This window comes from Anopheles coustani, chromosome X (assembly GCF_943734705.1).
Source record: "Anopheles coustani chromosome X, idAnoCousDA_361_x.2, whole genome shotgun sequence".
Lineage (NCBI taxonomy): Eukaryota > Metazoa > Arthropoda > Insecta > Diptera > Culicidae > Anopheles > Anopheles coustani.
In genome coordinates this window covers 15,661,566-15,682,822 of record NC_071290.1, presented here as the reverse complement: position 1 = coordinate 15,682,822, position 21,257 = coordinate 15,661,566, and the positions used below count along the sequence as shown (strand labels likewise).

The 21,257-nt window shown below is 49.3% G+C and overlaps 3 protein-coding genes across 3 annotated transcripts in view; 2 read left to right on the top strand and 1 right to left on the bottom strand.

The window, feature by feature from the left end:
- The window catches only part of LOC131269654 (uncharacterized), a 114,151-nt gene that overhangs the window by 74,368 nt on the left and 18,526 nt on the right, over positions 1 to 21,257 (bottom strand). The gene's annotated exons all lie outside the window — the stretch shown is intronic.
- LOC131269660 (progestin and adipoQ receptor family member 3) lies at positions 453 to 13,131 on the top strand. Its single transcript, XM_058272138.1, has 5 exons — positions 453 to 697; positions 8,750 to 9,334; positions 9,404 to 9,592; positions 10,216 to 10,387; positions 11,937 to 13,131. The coding sequence occupies exons 1-5, from the start codon at positions 536 to 538 to the stop codon at positions 11,999 to 12,001; spliced, it is 1,173 nt and encodes a 390-aa protein (XP_058128121.1). The 5' UTR covers positions 453 to 535; the 3' UTR covers positions 12,002 to 13,131.
- Positions 16,940 to 21,191, top strand: LOC131269653 (beta-mannosidase). Its single transcript, XM_058272126.1, has 7 exons — positions 16,940 to 17,075; positions 17,198 to 17,347; positions 17,447 to 17,583; positions 17,654 to 18,030; positions 18,113 to 18,507; positions 19,369 to 19,842; positions 19,912 to 21,191. Exons 1-7 carry the CDS (start codon positions 16,940 to 16,942, stop codon positions 21,015 to 21,017), a joined length of 2,775 nt encoding a protein of 924 aa, XP_058128109.1. The 3' UTR covers positions 21,018 to 21,191.

The window sequence follows — 21,257 nt, the reverse complement described above, 5'->3', positions numbered from 1 at the left end:
CACAGTTAATTACACACGTTTTTCCCTTTTTAATGTTAATACACCTTGCGAAGAAAAGGAAAAAAAACAGCATACATAGCCATTATAACTCGCCATCAGGTTAAACATTCTTGCAGTTATGGGAGCCTCATAAACCTCTCGGTGTTCATCGACAGCAAAAGCACAGCGCGAGTGTGGATAAAACTCTACTCGAAGTTAATTTGGCAAACTAGGGGGGAATGGTAGTAAATGCGGAAGGTTTCTAATGGCTAGTGACCATCGTGACAAATTCAATTACTAGTAAAAAAAAGACGGCGTACACACGCTAGACAACAAGCGGTTCGCAGCAGAATTTCCTCCCGATTGAGTTTTTAAAGACGTCCTATCTTTCTTAGTAATAACGCCGTTTCTCTCTGTTTTCCCATAGCTCGCATGCGCTTCCTGTGAGACCCGCTGCTGGAACCGACCAGGGCTCCAATCAAATAGCCACCGCCTCCCTCACCCCCCGATCCCACACGCCCGCCCGTCCATCAACCTCGGCGCCATTGCAAAGGCAATGAACGAGTGGAACGAGCTGCTGAAGGCGGAACTGCTGCCGGAAGCGTCGGCCGGCTGCGGGACCAAGTGTATCTTGCGGGCCACCGTCTCCACCGGGTACTCCGCGCCGGGCACCATGGCGACGGCCGCGCAGACCGCCGGGTGCTTCCAGCGACATAAGGTAAGCGTGCGGCGCAGACCGACCGACCGACCGATTTGATTGAATCAGAACCCCGCGTGGAGGAATTAAATTCACCACATTAAGCTCGGGGTCACGTTTTCAAACACCACCCCGGGTCGTCCATCCAATCGCGCCTGCGCCATTCGGTTCGGTCACGCGGGTTTTGCGAGCGAGTTGGCGAAACCTACACGAGAGGCCTTCCGTGCTAGATAGACGTAGGTTGCATTCACCCAAGGTTCCCCGTGCGCAGATAAGGGCACGAACAAACCAAAAATGCCAATCTCTAAAGTATGTATCTTTACTTTTATTACACATCAACATGCAAAACCCATCTCTGATTCATCGGTCAGTTGAATTCGCGGTAGTTTCTCGTTCAGAATTTAATGAGTTCAACGTTTCGAGTGATTATCAATAGAAAGGTAGCTCGAGGTTGCAACAATCTGCGTTCTATCATGCTCTATGGTGTGTCCTTTTGTGTTTCCATTGACGCCGCTCGAATGTCCGGCTGCTGCTGCTGATTGCCTTCAATTGACCGGAGACCGAGGACGTCAAGCCACGGGTTGAGTTGGAGACACCATAGAGATGCCAGATTCATCTGACCTACGGAAGACACATCGACGTCCCTCACTGAAGCGTTTTGGTTAAACTTACATGCACAACATTTTCAAACCCTTCAAACTGTGCATTTACTAGGCACAATTTATTTCTCAGAATACAGTGACTCAGAAAAGAATCCGTGCAGCCATGATGTGAGAATTTCTTGAGTACATACGTTGGAACATTTGGTTAATTTCAATCTACTTGAACTTTGTTTAACGTACGCTTTGCCATATGGATTGTTATGCATTTATTGATCAGTAAGGCAGTCTTTTCCTGGTGTTTTAAATTTACCATCGTTTGAAGCCAACCTGCCATTTGTTTACTGCTTAACAATTAGAAAAAATATTCAATTAAATTAGTGCATTAGGTGAAAAGAGAAAAGTGTATTGCACAATGTTGTGAGTTCGCAATTCTCTAATACACCACCATCAAAAATGAGCTAACGTTCTTTGTTTAGCGATATAGCCAGATATTCTAAAAGTTCGTTTGTTTTTGACAGCTGTTGTATCTGCTGAGATATCGATCGATTCTTCACGTATCATGTTTTGGTGTCAGGATGATCACTCCTTTTTCTCGCTCGAGTCGAAAAGGCAGTCAAAGTTCCTAAGTTGTCCCAAAGACTTTTCACAAGAAAAGACAATAGAATAGTAAATTGTATTCATGCGTGTGGAAGGTTGTCCTTCATGCTGTTTATTAAACTGTGGTCTACTTGTCAAACAACAACAATGAGAAAATGGGGTTAAAAATCGAAACCCGTACCTGTACGGTCACTTCACCGAGTAACTGTACACAGCAAGCCGCATGGAACGCTGGATTTCAAGCCCAAGAAGATGCGCAAATGCGTGCGGGCAGGGATGTAAAAAAAAGAGTGTGGTTGCCAGTTCAGAGGAGTGCGCCGGTTTGTTTGTTTCGATTTCGCTGCCGCAATCACCCGCTGCCGTTCCCCCCCGTCGCGTAGATCTGTGTCGCCGGCTTTCAACCCTTCGAAGATGTACGCCCCAAACCGATGCAATGCGATGTTTGCATGCTCGAAGGGATACGGAACAAACCGTAACACCGTTGGCAAAGTTTATCTACGCCAATTAGGGAAGATCTTCCACTCTTTTTCTCGCGAGCTTTCTCCCCCCCCTCTTCTTCTTTGCCCGCTCAAGCCGGCTGCAGCGGAGCGCACGTGGCGCAAAAAAACAAACGCCGGCCACCAATTTGTAGCTTATTATTAGCTCTTTTCGCAAACGTGCACATGCACGTGCGTACATCCGATTTCCGGATGATTGTTTTTGGCCCGCGGAGAGGTACCATTTTCCTCGCCTCTCCTGCCCAACTCACTGTCGATCTCCTACAAACGCGGGGTGCCCTCCCCTTTCTGCTGGAAAAGAAAAGATTTTCAAAAGAAATTATGGTGGAGAAATCTGGCCCACGTGGTTGCGGTAGCGGTTGGCGGTAAAAAAACGCGCTGATTGTCTTTGCCATCAGCTTCGCGACAAAACATCGGCCCATTGATCAACGGTTCCAAACGACTGTTTTCCTTCGTAAATTGTGCCTCCTTCGTGTCAGGCCAAACACCTCTTAAAGGGCAATGGTAAAATGCGACAAAGCGAAAGGGAGGATACATTAACGGATACAAATGAGAACTGAACGATGGAAGGGTGCACGACTCGGAAACTCCAAGCAAAAACAAACGACAATTCCCCCCGGGGGGCGATTTTTGCGATTTCGATGAGTCGCATGAAAACATATATTAATGCAGTTGTCAGAATTTTCGAACCAGGCCACCGTCAACCTCGGAGGTTCGCTAAACTGCATCGGTCAGTTCGTTGCAGTTGTTTGATGTTTTACTGTGGGTTGGCTGTTGGCAAAACGGTTAGCAATGGGTTAAAAAGTAAACCGGTGGCATCGGAACATCAACATGTTTACGCTCGGAACCGGTCGATCCGCGTGCTGTGGTCAAGTGGCCAAGCTCAAAATGAGGAGGACGGGAATTGAAAATAGTATAAAAATCAGGTCAGCGGCCACTGGCCGGTGTAGGCATGCCTCGGTTGAAGGTACTTCGCTGGAGGACTTCACGGTGCCACAAGTTTCGCCCGGCAAGCATTCTCAATCTGTGCCCGGAAATTTTTGATTTCAAATCCTTAACACTAGAATCGAAACGTTGGTCCATTTTACCATTTTTGTGTTTTTCTTTCAAATATCGCGAAAACAGTTCAATGATGTTTCAAACAAAACCCTTCTAGGAATCCAAAACTGTATTCAAAAATATTTGTCTCACATTTTGACCACTCTTTTAAAAAAGACATTTTTCAAGATATTTTATCTTTTTGGATTGGTTAATGCACCAGTTTATAAGTACAGTTTAAAAAAAGAAAAGATCGAGTAAAACACTTCAGCATGGAAAAAAGGTTTGCACAGAATTGTGTAAGATAGGTTCGATTACATTACGTTAGACATTGGATACATTAGAAAAATAACTCGTAGTTTTACGATGTCACAAATGGATCCCACTTTTTGGCACACGACAAATATGTTTGTGTATCCTCTTCCAACCGCAATCTTTTACTTCGGGGTAACGGATTTTCATCTGAAAATATTAAAGTAAAACCCAAAATTGATAAAAATTCGGCCCCGTCAGAGTACTTCACAGCAGAAGATCAGAAACATATCGAAAAAAGGCGAAATTTGATGCGTGTCGGAAACGCCTGGTCAAAGACACAATCTCGAAGTAATGTCACCCTAGTGTTCGGCCCTACAGCAAATGTTGGCAGGTAGCGGGCTGTATCCGTGGTTGGCATGGTGTGAAAAACGTTTTCTTGCATTCACCTTCACTTACCTGGTGCCACTTTAAGCTTCTATCGTTCGCATCGAAAGCCATAAGTAGCGGAAAAAGTGCTGAGTAAAGTAGCTCCGTTTTTTGTTGCTGTTGTTGTTGTTGTTGTTAAAACGTTGCGGCAATCAGGGCAATCGGAGGTTTGGGTGTTCGGGCAGTTTGTCTGTTTATTATTACCTCTTTTTATTTCGTTTTACTCTAGCACACTTTTCACAAGCCCCAATTGCGGAAGCGCGCAACCTCTGATCGGCGATCCGCAACGTAATGAACGCCAGGCCACAGTCGGCGCTGGCGTTGGCTGACGTTCGCTTATTGTTGTCCCGATTCAGGTCAGGTCCCCATCCTGTCTATCGGGGCCTTCCATCTCGAGCACGTTGCGGTGTGTGAAGTGAGCATCTCGTTCCGGTACGAGCTCGGAATGGTTCACGCCTCGGAAGATGGCGCCTCAATTCACCAAAAAAACATTCTTGTACGCAGATTAACTCTGCGTGAATGTACACGTCACGACAGGATGATCCCCGCTAGTTGTTGTCAGATAGTTCTCAGCCGCGTTGGTATATCTGCAAGGCTTATAAACCTAGCATAAAAATGGTCATAGGATGTATGTGAGTTACAACTCTATTTACATCCAGCAACAGCTAGTCCTTGAGGTGTACAAGTCGTGCGGAATCGGCGTCCTTCGCCGCCTAGGGCAAGTTGTAGGAGAGGTGGTGTGGCAATAGAGGCAACACACGCCGTGCCGTGCGAAGTTCGTACCTATATGCCGAATCGGTTTTTTTGTTTATCGGCTCGGTCTGTTTCCACCAAGCACAGGTGTTGCCATCGGATGCGTTTTGCGACAGCCGGAGCCGGAGACCACCATCGCCGCCTCGCGCTGACACCGGGCAGGTAGAAACATTTCCACCCGGCGCTCGGAAGGCGGCATGGCTTCGTTGTATAACGATCGAGCCGTGGCCGGGGGTAATTGCAAATCTCTGCGTCATTCATGCCGATGTCGAAATGGTTCAGCACCTCGTTGCCTCAGCATCGCTTCCTACCCTTGCGATGGGGGCTGTTGTGGTCTGCCCTGTGTGTCGGGTGGGGGATGATGATTGGACTACCAGTTTCTGCTCGTTTCCTTTCCCCTCCTCTCTATAGGTCTCTCGCTCCGGCTTTGCTGGCCTGGCGTTGCCGTCCCACAACCCGCTCATATGTGCGAGATGAGATTGAGCAAAGAGACGAAGAAAAAAAAACCCATCGGGCAAAACAACGCCACCGTGTCGTCACCATTTTTGCGCAGAACTGTAATGCTTTTGCCCCACAATACACACCAACCCCCTTCTCCACACACCCCCCCCACTCGGCGCTCGGAGGATGAAGCAAGCCTTGTTGATCGCTACCGATAGTCGCTATATTTCGCGTCTCACTTTCAATCCTTCCCAAAAACGCCGGTGAGAATGAGAGTCGCGAGAGCGCGATCTTCGTAGCTCAGCCGCGGGTGAGATAAAAGACTCACCGCTACAGACCTCCCCATCCATCCCTCCAACAACCCCCCGCCGCACACGCCTGCGTTACATAACGCATCGTAAGATGCGCGACCTTAGCACCACTTCCAGACCATGCGCGCCTCTTGTGGTTGCCAACTGCTGAGGGACTGGGACTCGTTTCACGTTCCAACATCGGCGGTTTTTCCCGTCGCCCCGTCCCGACCACGGATCTCCCTCGCAGTCCCTCGGGCCTCAGGCGTCTACTGTTTTGGCTTTTTGGGGACAGTTTAACCTAATTTTGTCTTGTCGGCACAGATACATATCAACAAAACCAAATCACTATGGCATCGTACATTCCCTCGGATGTGACATTTGGCTAAGTCGTGAGTTGTGAAACGCCTCTGTAATTAAGGTTACACCAAACTCACTTTTACTTTATCGATATGCATGATCATACAACCTCGCCCGACTATGGACTGTACGCTCTTTATCCAAACAACTTAGGGCTCCCCCGACTAAGGTTAGGATAGCCATTAGAAGTCAGAGTTTAACTGTCAATTGCAATTCATTGATACTCAGGGTATTCTGCGGAAAAGCAATGACAAACTTTGTTATGATACCAGTTTTGAGGTCTCGTAAAATTATTTAATGTTCCAGAATTCCTCAAAATCCTCGACAATCTCAAGCTTGAAAGATGTGATATAGAATTCACAGGATAGTCATAAGAAGTCGCGGATTTGAGGTCTCTTATTATTTAATGTTCCAGAAATCCTCAAAATCCTCGACAATCGCAAGCTTAAAAGATGTGATATAGAATTCACAGGATAGTCATAAGAAGTCGCGAATTTGAGGTTTCGTAAAATTATTTAATGTGCCAAAATCCTCCAAATCCTCAACAATCACAAGCTTAAAAGATGTGACATACAACTCTGACAGTCCCTAGTATTATTTTGGAGAAATTTGGCAGGAATCTGTCGCTAAATCTGTTTATCCAACTCGAACCACCTTGGAGCAAGGAAGCCAGCCGCCCTAATGTGGCACGTTGTTTTGGAATCAGCTGATTCGGACTCGTTCGCTCGCACGATCGCACCCCCGCGCCTTCACATTCGTCCACTCCTCCCCCCAACATTTCCCTCGGCACCCCATCCCCTCCAGTGGTACTGGAAAAGGCGCACGGCCGGCTTTCGGATGGCGGTTGGGCCGGGCAAGTCGAGCAAGAGAAAAACAGTCACCGATCGGTGGTTGAACCGTGCCGACCTATCTGTGCCAGATATCATCGTGATTGCCCTCGCATCCGTGCCGTGTCGGTCCGCAATTCAATCGGCCGATCCTTGCAACAGGATTGTCGTGCGTGTGTGAAGTTTGGAGTCGAGACTCCAGCCAGCTTACTGATTTTGGTCCCGGCGAAAGAAAGTCACCCTATCAAATCCTTCCTTCTACAACCAAACGAAGCTACCGTTTGCGGTTTCCTAGTGTAAAAGAGGAGCAAGCGGACTTCCGTGTATATTCGTGTGTTTGTGTATATATGTGTGTGCATATGTTTGTGGCAGCCCCAGAGATAGGATATTTTGCAGTCAAACTCCACTAGCTTACTGTCCCTCCCGTTGGGGACAGCAAGCCAGTTGGCTTATTTCACTAGAGTCTAGGTTCATCAAGTTGCTACTAGAACATAGGACAGGCGTGCAAAACAGGACCGTCCCAATGACGACTTACTGCAAGGTAGGCTTAGCGCGTGCGGAATAAACACAGTGTATTACCCTCCAGAGCCTTACGCACGCGGATGTTACCATCTGCAAAGGGTGTCTTGGTTAAGAGCATGAAATTATGACGGGATGAAGAACCATTGCTTTATGATCAAGCTAATAATTTGACTGCCCTCATAGTCAAACTTACTGTACTGCTTCGATTAGTGGTTATATACGTATCACGTATAGCTTACATCGTAGCTATACATCGGGCTGATTGTGGAAAAAGTGCCGTCTCAATATGTTTCACCTCCCGATTCCATGCCTGGTACAAATTGTGGTATAAAAGAATGTAGGGGCATGTGGGGCAATATGCGCCCCTTAAACTAAAAACCTTTATTTCCCGAGGTCTATTCGAGAATTGTTTCCAAAATGTTCACATTTCGATTTTTTAATACTTTTTCTACCACAAAAAAATATCCAATCTTTTTCAGTATTCCTTAAATACAATATTTGACTACATGTTGTATACGTTCAAGAACTTCTATGCTTTTCATAGAATTCGCTTTGCTTTATCTTGTTTTATTTGTTTTAAATTTGGATGAAGAGTCATGAAATTCTTATAGGATCTATGAAAAATGATAACAAACATATTCCATTACTTCATATATTTGTAGATTGCATAATGCACCTTGCCCCACTTTCCCCTACGGTTGGTTTCACCAGGAATGTTCTCAATAGCTGGATGATTTACCGCCTGTTTAACGGTGGAAAATCTCGCGACTTCTAAGAGATTCTGAGGTGACAACAACGTTGTTGTCTCCGGTGCAGGATTCCTTACGTTGTGTAACAACGCCACTAGAATGTGCGACCTCGTGAATTACTTAACACAGGCTTGGGGATAAACGCTTAAACCCGCAGATAGTTTCTTTCCTCCGGCGGGATGTATCGGCATACGTAAGCTAGATGTTTGACCGAAGGTGAAAGATGGTGTATTTGTTGACAACAAATAGTGAGAGGGGGGGTGAGTGGAGGGAGAAACCGGTTTCAACATTTCGAGGGCAACAAACTCCGTCGTTCGCATCGCAACACGGAAGTGGGTCATAGGGAAATTTCTGTTTTGTGCAAACTGGAATGTTTTTCGATGTCGGACTGTCACATTAGAGTAAGACAGTGAAAGGACAGATACGAATGGTTCGCGGGAGTCCACTGATCTGCTCATCACAGCACAACCTGAGGTAGAGGCGCTCGGGGAAAACGGGGTCAGGTTTAGTGGAGTGACCGGATCGGTGATGTAAAACTGGCCTCGATTGTTTTGGTAGGCGGGGTTTTGTGTTTCACCTTGGCCCGCATTCGCGCCATGGCGAGGTATCGCAAGACTTACACCTCGATTACGTCGATGGTTGGATGAGGCAGCCCCACAGGCAGACAGTCGAGGTGTGGAAAGTAAAAGTACGTTCGGTGTTGCGCTTCGTTGCAGAACATCACCGGTGCCACCACGCTCGATGGTCTGAGCCGGAAGGATGGGCTGGAGAAGGCGAACGGCGAGGCGGTGCTAGGTTCGGGCGAGTTCGACAGCACCTCCTCCACGCTGGAGCTAGCGGGCGCAGGAGCGGGCCAGGATGTACAGCGGAAGCGGCGCGGCCGACGCAACAAGGTCGTCTGCTACGAGGAGGCACCCGAGCACCTGCAGTTCAACCCGTTCATACGCACCGGCTACCGGACGTACCTGTCGGTGCGGCTCTGCCTGGAGAGCATGTTCTGGTGGACGAACGAGACGGTCAACATCTGGAGCCACGTATTCGGGCTGTTCGTGTTCCTGCTGCTGGCGTACTACGACACCGCGATGCTGCAGATCCAGGCCACCACCGTCGACAAGGTGATCGTCGGCATGCTGCTGTGCGCCTTCCAGCTCTGCATGATCTTCTCCTCCATCTACCACACGTTCTCGTGCCACTCGGCCAGCAGCTACGACCGGCTGCTGGCGTTCGACCTGTTCGGCATCGCCCTGTCCCTGCTGGCCATCTTCATGAGCGGCATCTACTACGCGTTCTGGTGCAATCAGGTGAGTGAGCTACACCGAACTCTTTCGCAGTCGTGTGTTCACCTTCCAACTCCTTTTTGTTTTTGGCAGCCTCTTCGGTACTTCTACATGATCACCATCGGTGTCATCTTCACCGCAGCCATGATCCTGCAGGTGCCCCGACTAAAGGTTCCGTCGCACGTCAAGATGGTGGCGTTCGTTGCCTGGGCGGCGTACGGCATCGTGCCCACCCTGCACTGGTACTATGTGATGGGCGGCTCCGAGAGCACCATGGTGAAGGTAAGCTAACCTCCGGACAGAAGCACGGACCGTGTGTGCGAACGCTCCCCTACCCTTGAACTAGTCCGCGCCCTAATTTCCAACACCTGACCTAGACAACGTCAGGCGTGTGGTGAAGCAATATTCCGGCCCTGGCCATCACCAAATCAACATCGTCGCAAGCATAACGTTCCGCGCATTATCGGTGATGGCTTCATACATCGAATCATCCTACACATCCTCCTCACTCACACACACACACGCACAATAATTGTCATGTCAATGGCAGATGGCCAAGGTAACGGTAAACATTTTGAGACTTGAATTTCAATTGAAGCGATAGAGTGGCCTCTAGTTTTTGCACCACACGAAGAATCACGTTCGTACAGCCTGGATGTATGTTACCGGCCTGCATGCGCAACGATCAATATCTATATTGAGTGTAGACCTGTTCGCCATCGAAAGCTTCTAAGCAGAAACACTGCCATTACTACTCTGATAGCTTTAGAAACAAAGAATTCTGATTTTAACTACAAATGAGGTGTACAGTACCTCATGGTCAGATAGTCCTCATTTGTATTCCATGATAGAACTGTGCACGGTGTTTTCTATCCTAATCATTTCCTTTTTCCTCCACATGTCAGCTGTTTATCCCGCGCGTCCTAATGATGTACTTGCTCTCTGGTCTGGCATTCTTGATCTACGTCACCAAGATTCCGGAACGATGGTATGCTGGTCGGTTCGACTGCATCGGTCACTCGCACAACCTCTGGCACCTGATCGTGCTGGCGGCACTCTGCTATTGGCACAACAGCGGTAAGTGTACACCCGCCCTTTTACCTGCCCTCCTCTGCCACTCTATTTCGCTCTGCACGATCCCTTCCCTCGCTTCGAGAACTGCTGATATTGCCGACGGTTGTGGATGGATGGCGCAGGGTACCAGGCTCAGGCTAAACGGCTCAAGGCTGCAATGAAGCGTACCCAAAACCATTCAACACTCTTGCCGACCAGCCTCCTGCTGCTATGCTATTTATATTTTTATCTAGTAGCCTGCCACATTTAGACCATCAACACAGCACATGTAAACATTTATTCATGAGTATGGGAAGAAATTTAAATAGGTGGTAAAGGATTTGCACCTTGGTAGATATAGAAACTGTTTCACATGATAGTCAACTGTTGATGACGCTTGATACCTTGAAGTAGCGACCCGGACTGGATACTACAATTTCTCTTTCTATAACCACCTGTCAACATCGTGGTTCCTCCCCGTGCTCCTCAATCCACTCTCCAAAGAAATCCTAGGAAGGCAAAACCGACATACCCTAGTAACACCAAGCACCACACTGTCCATCTCTCTACCAAACCTTCGCTCTTCACAGGTGTTGCCTTTGCCGATTTCCTTGTCGACAATGGATGCGTTGACGATAGGGCTAAATGCTACGCCATGTTGGTATCCGATCCACCTGCCGACACGAACTAGAACAGCTTCTAGCTTCACACTCCTCCGGTCGGCAACCGACGGCAGCAGTTCTCGGTAGATTGATCGTTTGTTTCGTCCGTGGACCTCCCGCTCCCTTCGCCCGAACTCCTCCATTCCCCGTCACAAAGTACTTATTCCCCAGTAAAGCATCGCCCGTTGTTTTGTTACCACACACCTCCGAATACTCGCTGGAGGTGTGAAATACATTTGTCCATGTCGTGAAGTTACTGTCTAATCATTCGCTGTTCTCTAGAGATTTTGTAATCAGAATTAATTTTCATCCTTACCGGTTTGTTTACTACTATCAAGTATTATTCTCCGATGACATGTTCTTGCTACAACGTTCAGTGCTGCGATTGAACATTATTTCTGTTGCTTATCGTGCGAGGTTCTTTCTTGGTTTTCGTTAGGACTGCTTCAAATACTCATCTTAATATGCACTAAACAGTTATCATTCGTCCTGGCAAGAGAAGAATTTCAACTCGTTCATACTCCTTTGCCTAACGTTTCCGTGCGGCTCCATAAACCATAGTTCTCAATGGAGTTCCAAGATGTATCCTTTCGCTAAAAGATGGTGCACACTTGAACTCGACCGAACAAAAAAGCGTGAAGATTCTAATGCTTAACCTCACTGTGTCACCCGTACTGTTTGTGTGTGTGTGTGTCCACGACGTTAACGTTCCCGGTCCTTCAATTTCCTATCTTTTCCATCGGCACACTTCCATCACCATCACCAACCACCTGCTTCCTGCTGCCACACCCTCCCGTCCCTTTCTGTGAGGCGCATCGACCGATCAACATCGACAACCAACCGGCGGCTACTGCACACACCCACGCGCACAAACACACACACCGCCTATCCACCCGCCACACTGCGAGCAGGTATGAAGTACGTCGAGTTCCGGATGACGCACGGATGTTCGGCCGGCGTGCCACAGTACGCGTAGTCGCTGTCGACCTGAGATGGCCAACACGGGATGCGCTTGCGAGGAGTCAAAGACAGCCTACACCGTAGATAGATTTATTTTAGATACATGCCTGCCTGCCTGCCTGCCTGCCGACGATGCGAGAGTGTGATGGCCGAGACGTATGGCGCCGCACCTAGGGTGCTCTAGACGGTCCGCTCTAGGGTGATCACTCCTAGGTGCTACACGAGTGAAGGTGACGTCTCGTTGTAATGTCTTCCAATTTGTGCAGTACGAGAGACTCGGACCAAAAACTCGGTGTGCCACGTTAACCTGCAGCTTTCCTCCGGTCTTCCTCGGTGCTTTGTCGTGCTCGGGCTCTCCAATGGACCGATTGCACCAGATAAAACTCCGGCTGGATAGACACATAGGAAGGATTCTACTGCGCGGAATGGAAATTGGATGCTGGAATTTCGCGGCGAAGTGCAAGATAAGTTTGACGTTGGCGTCGCTCAGGCCATTTGTTAGGGGTTTGGGCTCCTCCGGAAGATCCAGATCCAACAGGCATTATTTTACGGAAGTGACGGTACCGCTGAGGATCGTAGTAAGGGCGGCAGTCGAACGTAGTACTTTAGGTTGGTAAGACGTGCTAGAATGCCGATGGAGGGCAGGATAGTTTGTTTTTTTTCTGGGAAAAAAGTCCTTTCCTCAGTTGCCAAGCACAGTGGAGGGAGGCGGGTGGAAGGAGAAAGACGGGTTAAGAAGGCTAAGAAGCTGAAATGAGACTTTGCTATCGAATAAGTTCCATTAGCAGGGATAGAGAGATCTGATGAATAGAAAATGACATAACAAAGTCCGAACGGGAAGCTACAAGGGCGAAGGAGTTTCGAATAGATTAAAACCAGACGGCAGACGGAGGAAGAGGAGAGCCAAATGTTGCTCAAACATATATTATATAGTGTAGGGTTAGAGGTTGCATAAATTACACGTTCGCACAAACGGAATGATGAAACATCTAAGGCGAAAGCAGTGATACTTGAAAATACAGCGGGAGAGAGAACAAACAGATGAAAAGAGAGCGACAATAACGAATAATCAATTGTGATGTGATGTGAGCAGATGATGGATTACAAAGTTGCGAATATAACGAAATGAACGAACAAAGGATGCAGCTCTCATTGGGAGTAGTAGTTTTTCTTATACGGTGTATTCTACATTGTTAATTTAATAGATATGCAAGAAACTAACTAGGCTATGCGCTGTTCATGTTGTTCACTGTTGGAAGAAGTAAGTATCGTGATTGTCGATTTGTTTTTCATTTGTTTTGCACTGGATTGCCTTTGTTGGGGGAAAGCATACTTGTCTTGCGAGGGAGACGAGGTCCAATGCATTGTATCGGGCGGAAGTGAAGCGTTAGGTTAATCCACTTCGATCGCCTTGCAGCAAATCACCATTTCAACGCACACAACGCCTCACCTGTGCCGTCCCTTTTCACGCCGATTACCTAACCGGGCCATCGAGCAGCTGCACAGTGGTGGATAAATGTGGACAAAATTCATTCCTATCGTTTCAGATCAGACCAGCTTCCAAAAGATAATCCCGAACAAAACACAAAAGATGGTGCCATTTTAAGTTTTTCAAACGAAGATGTTTATAAAATTTCAAGAGATCATGCACAACAGCGCAAAAGTATGAGATAACGAATAAAAATAGTGCTCGGTAATGAAACGTGTTTGCGTTTTGCTCGCCTTGAAATGAAATCCACCATGCGCCTCCATCGGCGAACTTCATCTCGATCTATTTTACAATACGCGGTGCTAGCGCCGTGAAATGATGATGGAGAGGGTGGAAAAACCAATACGTCATCGGTAGAATTTCGAGTAAATCCGGTTAAAAATAGATGCATGAAAAAATCGTATCATAATGGCCGCTGATTCGCATCCCACAAGTCCCACTGTGCGACGCATAATGAAAGCACAAGAATCCATAGGAAGGACACTTAAACCATGGCGTGGGAGTCGAATCGGATGTCGGTGTTTGCACCCTCCCCATTGTAGCGCGACGTGCAGGTTCAGCCCGCGCCAGTTAACCTGTGACAAATTTGTTCGACATTGCGACGCCCACCGAAAACCGATACTTTTTCCCGGATCGAAGGATCGAGAGTCAGCCACCGGAAAATGCCGTACACGCATTTTCCCGACCCGTGGGTGAGAGGAGCAACGTGACCGGTGTTTGCGGATCTCCGGCGTTCATGTTCTACTGTTGCGAAATTCATGTAGTGACGTATTTATAGTATTCAGTTGGTTTTGGCTTTTTTTACCAAACGTAAACATTTTTCTATTTTTCTTGTTGGTTTTTTTAATCCTTATTTGTTTCCATCGGCATAGAACTGTAGGAGCATTGAAAATGAATGTAATAATAACATTTCCATACCAGTTTTCAGTATGTTTATTTACATTTCCTCGAATAAATGGTTAAACAATGTCGATTTAGGTTTTCGTCAAAAAAGTAAACAAAACGTTCAGGTCAAAGGAAGGAACACATACCATAGAGCTGGTGGAGTAATCGAACACCGGTTCCCAGTTCGACCGTGGAGCCCTTTGGCCTGACCGAGATTGTGTTACCTAAGCGGCTTTTCCCGGGAAAGCGGCCCGTCCTTGGCCGATTCTGGCAAACTTTTCCGGGATTAGCGAGCTGGAACTGCTGCCATCCGCGATGTTTGCTAACCTTTCATTCCGTGGCCTAAAGTGGCCAAAGTTTTATTGTTTTTAAAACATGCAAAATGTCCTAGGACTGGCACACCAACACTAGTTTTGTTAAAGTAATTTATATTTACTTTACATTTGGAGCAGTGTAGCATATTGTGAAGTTTAGGTTCTCACGTTCTCACTAATATTTTTGAGTAAGTGAGCATGTTATTTTCAAGAATATAAAAAAAGAACAAAAAACTAATAAAAATACTGCTAACAAACTCATTACTTGTTGGGAGGTTCAGCTTCAACCTCGTCTAGTTTGCCATCCGTCAAATCCGTCCAATATACTGCTTTTCATGGGTGGGACAAAGGATTAGGATCCCCGTTGTCTGCACACCCGCACTGATGAGGTGCATCCAAGTAATACAATTTATACAGGGGGAAAGCAAATAAACCGAAATTGTGTGGCATCCACCGCCTTACCGATTTGTTCAGCACGGAAAGCGGATAATGGAACATTAAACGCAATTTTTACGTTCTGCTTACCGCCCGGGCCAGGGTAACTCGGCTGGCAACGGGGGGATGGGGGAGGGAAAGCGTGGAGGTGCTTAAAGTGGCACCCGCTGGTGGCGGCTTAGACCAGCCGGATTGATTAGCAGGCGTCACGGGCGTCGTACGTAAACCATCTCACTCCTTGCACTCCATCGGCCAAGTCGGTCGATTCCGGTAGCGGTAATTAGTTTGCTGTAAGTGCGATCAATTGCCTACTGCTCGAGGGTTGTGACACATACCAACGCGGGTGGGAAAGATGGAATGTGGGGGCAGGAAAAGCGACAACAATAGCAACAAATCCATCGGTACCTTCCGTTCGCCCTTTGGGCTGCGGAAGAATCCCTTGAAATGCACCACTCGTAAATGCGCACACCACCTCCAAGTCACCAAGTATGGTATGTAAATGCTTGTATGTAGTCCGTCGCCAATGGTCGTTTCCCCGTGGTGAGGTGGAGGCTGGTGGAAAATCGGTTCTCCTGCTAGGGTTCCCTCAATCACCGTAATTAATCCTAGCTCGGAACCTTACGAAGAACTGCAAACGCCGCCATGTTGGTTGTTCCAAGAAGGCAGGACTCGACCACGACATTTCACCCACTTTCTCGCACGTATGCGCGTATACGTACGCACACCGATAATTGTGCAGCGATTGTGCACGAGGGAGAAGGGGAAGGAGGAAAAATAAGGGCCCCAAACCGTAACGGGACTGCGAAGGCGAGGGTAAAGTACGCCGGCAGCAGGAGAGGCCAAGGGTGCGGGGTGACAAAGTGCTCAGAAGTGCCGCGTGTGCGCGAATAACGTGAACCTGCAAAAATACAAAACGAACAAGTAGTACATGAAATACAGCAACATAAACAGACACAGGGCGCTGCGCTGCGAAGCGAATGCTGAAGAGTCGCGGAACCAGTTCACGACCGGCCGACGCCGCATACGGTTCGGTGTTTCGAAGTCCGTCCCGGCCGTCGTGTGGACAGCATCCAGCGGTATTGGTTTCGGTTGTTATCGCGCACCACGATCGATGTGCGCGCGTTTGGATGTGACCGACAACAATAGAACCCGCGCGACAAAGCGGGTAGTAGAACCTTCGACATTGTGTTGGTCGGTCAATTGGATTGAATCGCGGAGCAGTGAACCTAAGCCGCAGCACGCCAGAGTCAGTGAAGCTGAGTGTAAGTGGAATTAACGTACAAGAGATAGGAGGGAGAGACAGAAAAAAGGGGAACAGAAGGGACGGAGTGAGTGCGTCAACGGAACGTGCAACCGATAGTATGTCGAGTGCTCCCAAGGGGTTGGTTTAGAGATAATACTGATCCTCGGTGGCCTACCATCGCCGCACTATCGGTCAGCTGCCAATGATGTACAACGCGCGAGCTCAACATTGTTGCGCACCAACAAGTACACCGAACCATACGGATTTAACAGCAGCTTTCCGGAAACCTTTGGTACAATAAGTTGGCGGCAGGAGGCACACGCCAGGAAGGAATACGCCATTTATTGGTATCGATCGTGGATCGAGGTCCTCCTCGAACAACCAGGTCATACCAAGTGGAGTGTTTAGCGTACCAACAATCAACATTTTTCATCCAGCAGATATTAAGGATAGGCGTTGGAGTGCGGCTAGACAGAAGGTCCTGGCATCGGTGCCGGAAGTCACACGGCGCCCATCCATCGAGCCTGCAGAAAGAAAGTAGTTATTCCGGTTTTCGGCCGCCGAGTGGTCGGGGCCAGCCTCATCAACATGCTCGACGCGCTCAAGTTCTTTCTCTTCGTCATCCTGCTGCTGGTGACGATCATGCTTAACCAGCATGTGACGTCCAAGCGATCCGCCGAGCTCGATCTCGACCTGCTCTGGCAAATACAGGACAGCAAGCCGGGTAAGTTCGATTTAGCCTCCATCCAACTTGAGGTGAATTATGCCAAACGTATGATGGTGAAGGCTTAGAATTGAGGCTGGATATCTTACTCATCCCCGGAACAATGTTCTACTGCGTTACAGATTACGTCATACCGAACCAAACGCTCCCATCGGGAGTCTACACGGCGCTGGAGCAGAGCATGGTCATCGGTTCCCTGCTGGAGGACTACAACGACGTCAATACGAGCTGGGTCGGCCGGACCGACTGGATATACCGGACGAATCTTTCGTGTGCGTATACAACTAGCCAATGGTGGGCTTATTCCGGCAGCTATTCCCTTTACGTTTGTTATTTTCCTTTCTTTTTACACAACTTGCGTTGCGGCTTAGGCCTAGCAAAAGATTACAACTACGTTCTGCTCACGTTCCACGGTGTGGACACGTTCGCCACCATACATCTGGGAGACCGGAAGCTCGGTACGACCGATAACATGTTCGTTCGGTATCGGTACGATATCAGGGACTTGGTAAGTTGAAGACTGGTATCTCCGGGGGAAAAGGTTCCGCTAAATCTGCGTCTCCTTCTGCTTGCTCCAGTGCGATGGCAGTACGCATGAGCTGAGGGTTGAGTTTAGGTCGCCGGTGGTTGAGGCAAGTGAGCGGGCAAAGTCGCGCGACGCAGCACTGCCACCGATCGTGCCGGAATGTCCACCGGGTGTGTACAACGGCCACTGTCATATGAATCTGATCCGCAAGATGCAAGCTAGCTTCGCGTGGGACTGGGGCCTAGCCGCACCGTCCATGGGTATCTGGAAACAGGTGCGCCTCGAGTATTACAGCTCCGCGCTGATCCGCGACCTAACGGTGGTGATTAGCGAGGCGGAAGACAACCTGTGGGCGATCGTGGTTGGCGTGTACCTCGAGACCGGCCTCGCCAGCCAGAAGATCGACGGGGTGCTCACGTTCAAAATCATGTACGTCTACGGCCACAAGCTCTCGAACGTTGCAGCGGCATCGGTGTAACACATTCGTATCCTCTTGTTTGCCGCTTTCTAGTGGAGTGCCGCTGGCGAACGACAACGAGCAGTCGCTGAGCGTCATGAAGACGACGGATGCGCAGGGCGAGCTGTACATCGAGCAGCGGCTGACGGTGCGCCGAAACGCGGTCGAACGCTGGTGGCCCAATGGGTACGGCAAACAGGTCCTCTACAGTCTGTACGTCAAATGGGCGGACGCGGCGGTCAACAGCGTCAAACTGCCTCATCCGGACACGTACATCTCGGAGAAGGTGATCCGCATCGGCTTCCGGACGGTACAGGTGAACCAGGAGCGTGCGACCGACGGCGGGCTGATGTTCTACTTTAAGGTCAACGATGTCCCGATCTTCGCTAAGGGTTCAAACTGGATTCCCTCGTCGGTGCTGCCTGAGCGCTCCTACGATGCGAACTACGGTAAGCTACGTCTTAGCACAAAGCAGCATCCACACCTTCTTGGTAGGATCAGGCTATCCGAGGCGATGTTCAAGATATCTATCCGATCATGGCACAAATCCGCTTAGTTAAAGTTCAGTTCATACTCATGCCCAAGAGCATTGGAATTGTTCAAGAATGGAAGCAAAGACTTTATGGAAGGCAAAGTACAGCCAACTAAAGTCATGGCCGAGTTAAAACTTTGAGAATAACTTCAAAGCAGCCGGCATAGAATGCTACAAGTGTACTTAGTTGAAGTTCAGTTCGTACGCAACTCTGGAATGTTTGGTATCATACTTATTCTAGAATGTGTGCTTCCATTCCGGACTTTGTGTAAGGCATGTGGTAAGCCAACTAGAGTCGTGACAGAGCTTTGAGAACTACTTTTAGGATGCCATAATTTGAATGATACAAGCGGAACTACTAGAGTAGTTCTACCATTTGTTGATATCTGATCCTATCCATTCCGGAACTCTATTCTCATATTTTCGACGCGACCAACTGTCTCACGGATAAGGTTTGCTAAATTTGCCAATCCTTGAAAGTGGTAACCCCCTTCCATACATTGGACAAGGGAGATACCGGCTAAATGAATAGGAGAGAGCCTTTTTTGGCTGTGCACTCCGGACAGTGGTTCCACGATTTCTGTCCTATGAAAGTTGTGCTAACCGCTGTATGCAAGAAAAAGAGACCTGACTGGTGTTTGATCCCACCACTTCGTGATTTGCTTAGAAATTTGTAACAAATATCTCAAGATAACTCCGCTATGCTCAAACCTATGTTGTGCTAAGCGGTGGGACTCATCATCATTATCGTGGTATTAAAAATGTTTTGCATTCACAGTGAAGTTCCTGCTGTATGCCGCCCGCGATGCACACATGAACATGCTGCGCGTGTGGGGCGGCGGACTGTACGAGAGCGACCACTTCTACCGGCTGGCGGACGAGCTGGGCCTGCTACTATGGCACGACCTGATGTTCGCCTGCTCGATGTATCCGACCGAGCCGGACTTTCTGCGCACGGTGCGCACCGAGGTGCGACAGAACGTGCGCCGCATCCAGTACCACCCGAGCGTGGCGGTGTGGGCTACGAACAACGAGAACGAGGTGGCCCTGCGCCAGAACTGGTACAAGACGCAGGCCAACTACAGCGTCTACTACGAGCAGTACGTCGAGCTGTACGTGCGCACGGTGCTGCCGGAGGTGGAGGCGATCGACAGGTGGCGTACGGTGCTCGTCTCCTCACCCTCCAACGGTGACCAATCGCTAAAGGAGGACTACATTGCGCAGAACCCGCAGGATCCGCTGTACGGCGATGGTAAAGGCCCCAACCGAAAGGTGAAGCCGATGAGAGGCTTTGTTTTCGATATGTTTGTCTTCGTTTCAGTGCATTACTACAACTACTTCCTGGACGGATGGGATGCGGCGCTATATCGTGGCGGGCGGTTCGTGTCGGAGTACGGGTACCAGTCGTTCCCGGCGTTCACCAGCTGGCCGGAGGCGCGCAGCTACAGCGCGACGGAGCTGGGCGAGTTGATCCGGCACCGGCAGCACAGCCCGCTCGGCAACGAGCCGATTCTGAAGATGATCGAGTACAACCTACCGGTGCCGTCCGACCCGGCCGCGACCAGTTACTGGCCGACACTGATTTACCTGAGCCAGCTGTCCCAGGCGATGATCGTGAAGGCGGAGACGGAGGTGTACCGGGCGCACCGCAACGACTACCACACCATGGGCGCCCTGTACTGGCAGCTGAACGACGTCTGGATCGCACCGTCCTGGTCGTCGATCGAGTATGGCGGCACGTTCAAGCTGCTGCACGTTTGGCTGCGTGCCATCTTCGCCCCGGAGCATCTGGTAGCGTTCGTAAACGCCAGGCGGGAGCTGGAGGTGTGGGCGATACGCGACACCCTCGATCCGTCCGCCGACGAGCTGTGGGACGTCGAGCTACGCCTGCACCGCTACGGTAGCTTCCAGCCGGTCGACAAGATCAAACACCAGGCCATCCGCGTGCCACCGAACTCGGTCGCAATCGTCGTCAAATGGGACGTCTATGGGTACCTCGCAAAGAAGGGGCTGCGGCCGGCCGACCATCTCCTGCTGCTCGTTGCCAGCCGCTCCGCCACTCCCGACGGCCAACCCCAGCAGCTGGCGGAAAACTTCGTCCTGCTCGACAAGCTGAAGAACGTCCGAAGCGCTATGACCGCGCCGACCCTCGTCACCGTGAGCGTCGTGTCGGCGGTCTGCAGCGATCGCAACAACCTCACCAGCGTCAGCCTGGAAGTGTCCGTCCGTGCACCGGCCCTCTTCGTCTACCTGCAGCTAACACCGGAAAACAGCACCCTCAAGCAGTGCCAGTTCTCCGCCAACGGCTTCCTGCAGTTTCAACCGCTGCGCACCGTCCAGCTGACCTGCGTCGATCCGGGGTGCCGCAGTAAGATCCTGGCACGCGACATTACCGTGCAGACGGTCAATGAGCTGCTCGCCCATTAGAGTGGCTTCGTCCGCCATACCATCAGCTTTTGATAAAAGGCCGAAGGGTTATATATAGGAGTGATGAAAACAAATTCCTGACACTAAAACGAAACCCTTTCGCCGCCAAACTGTAATATATCAACTACTAACCTCCCCCCCCGAAGAACTAGGACACATACATTTACGTACATAAAAAAGTAGGAAACGGATAATTTGTTAAATATATTAGCTACAGCTAAATCAACAATATTTACGTGT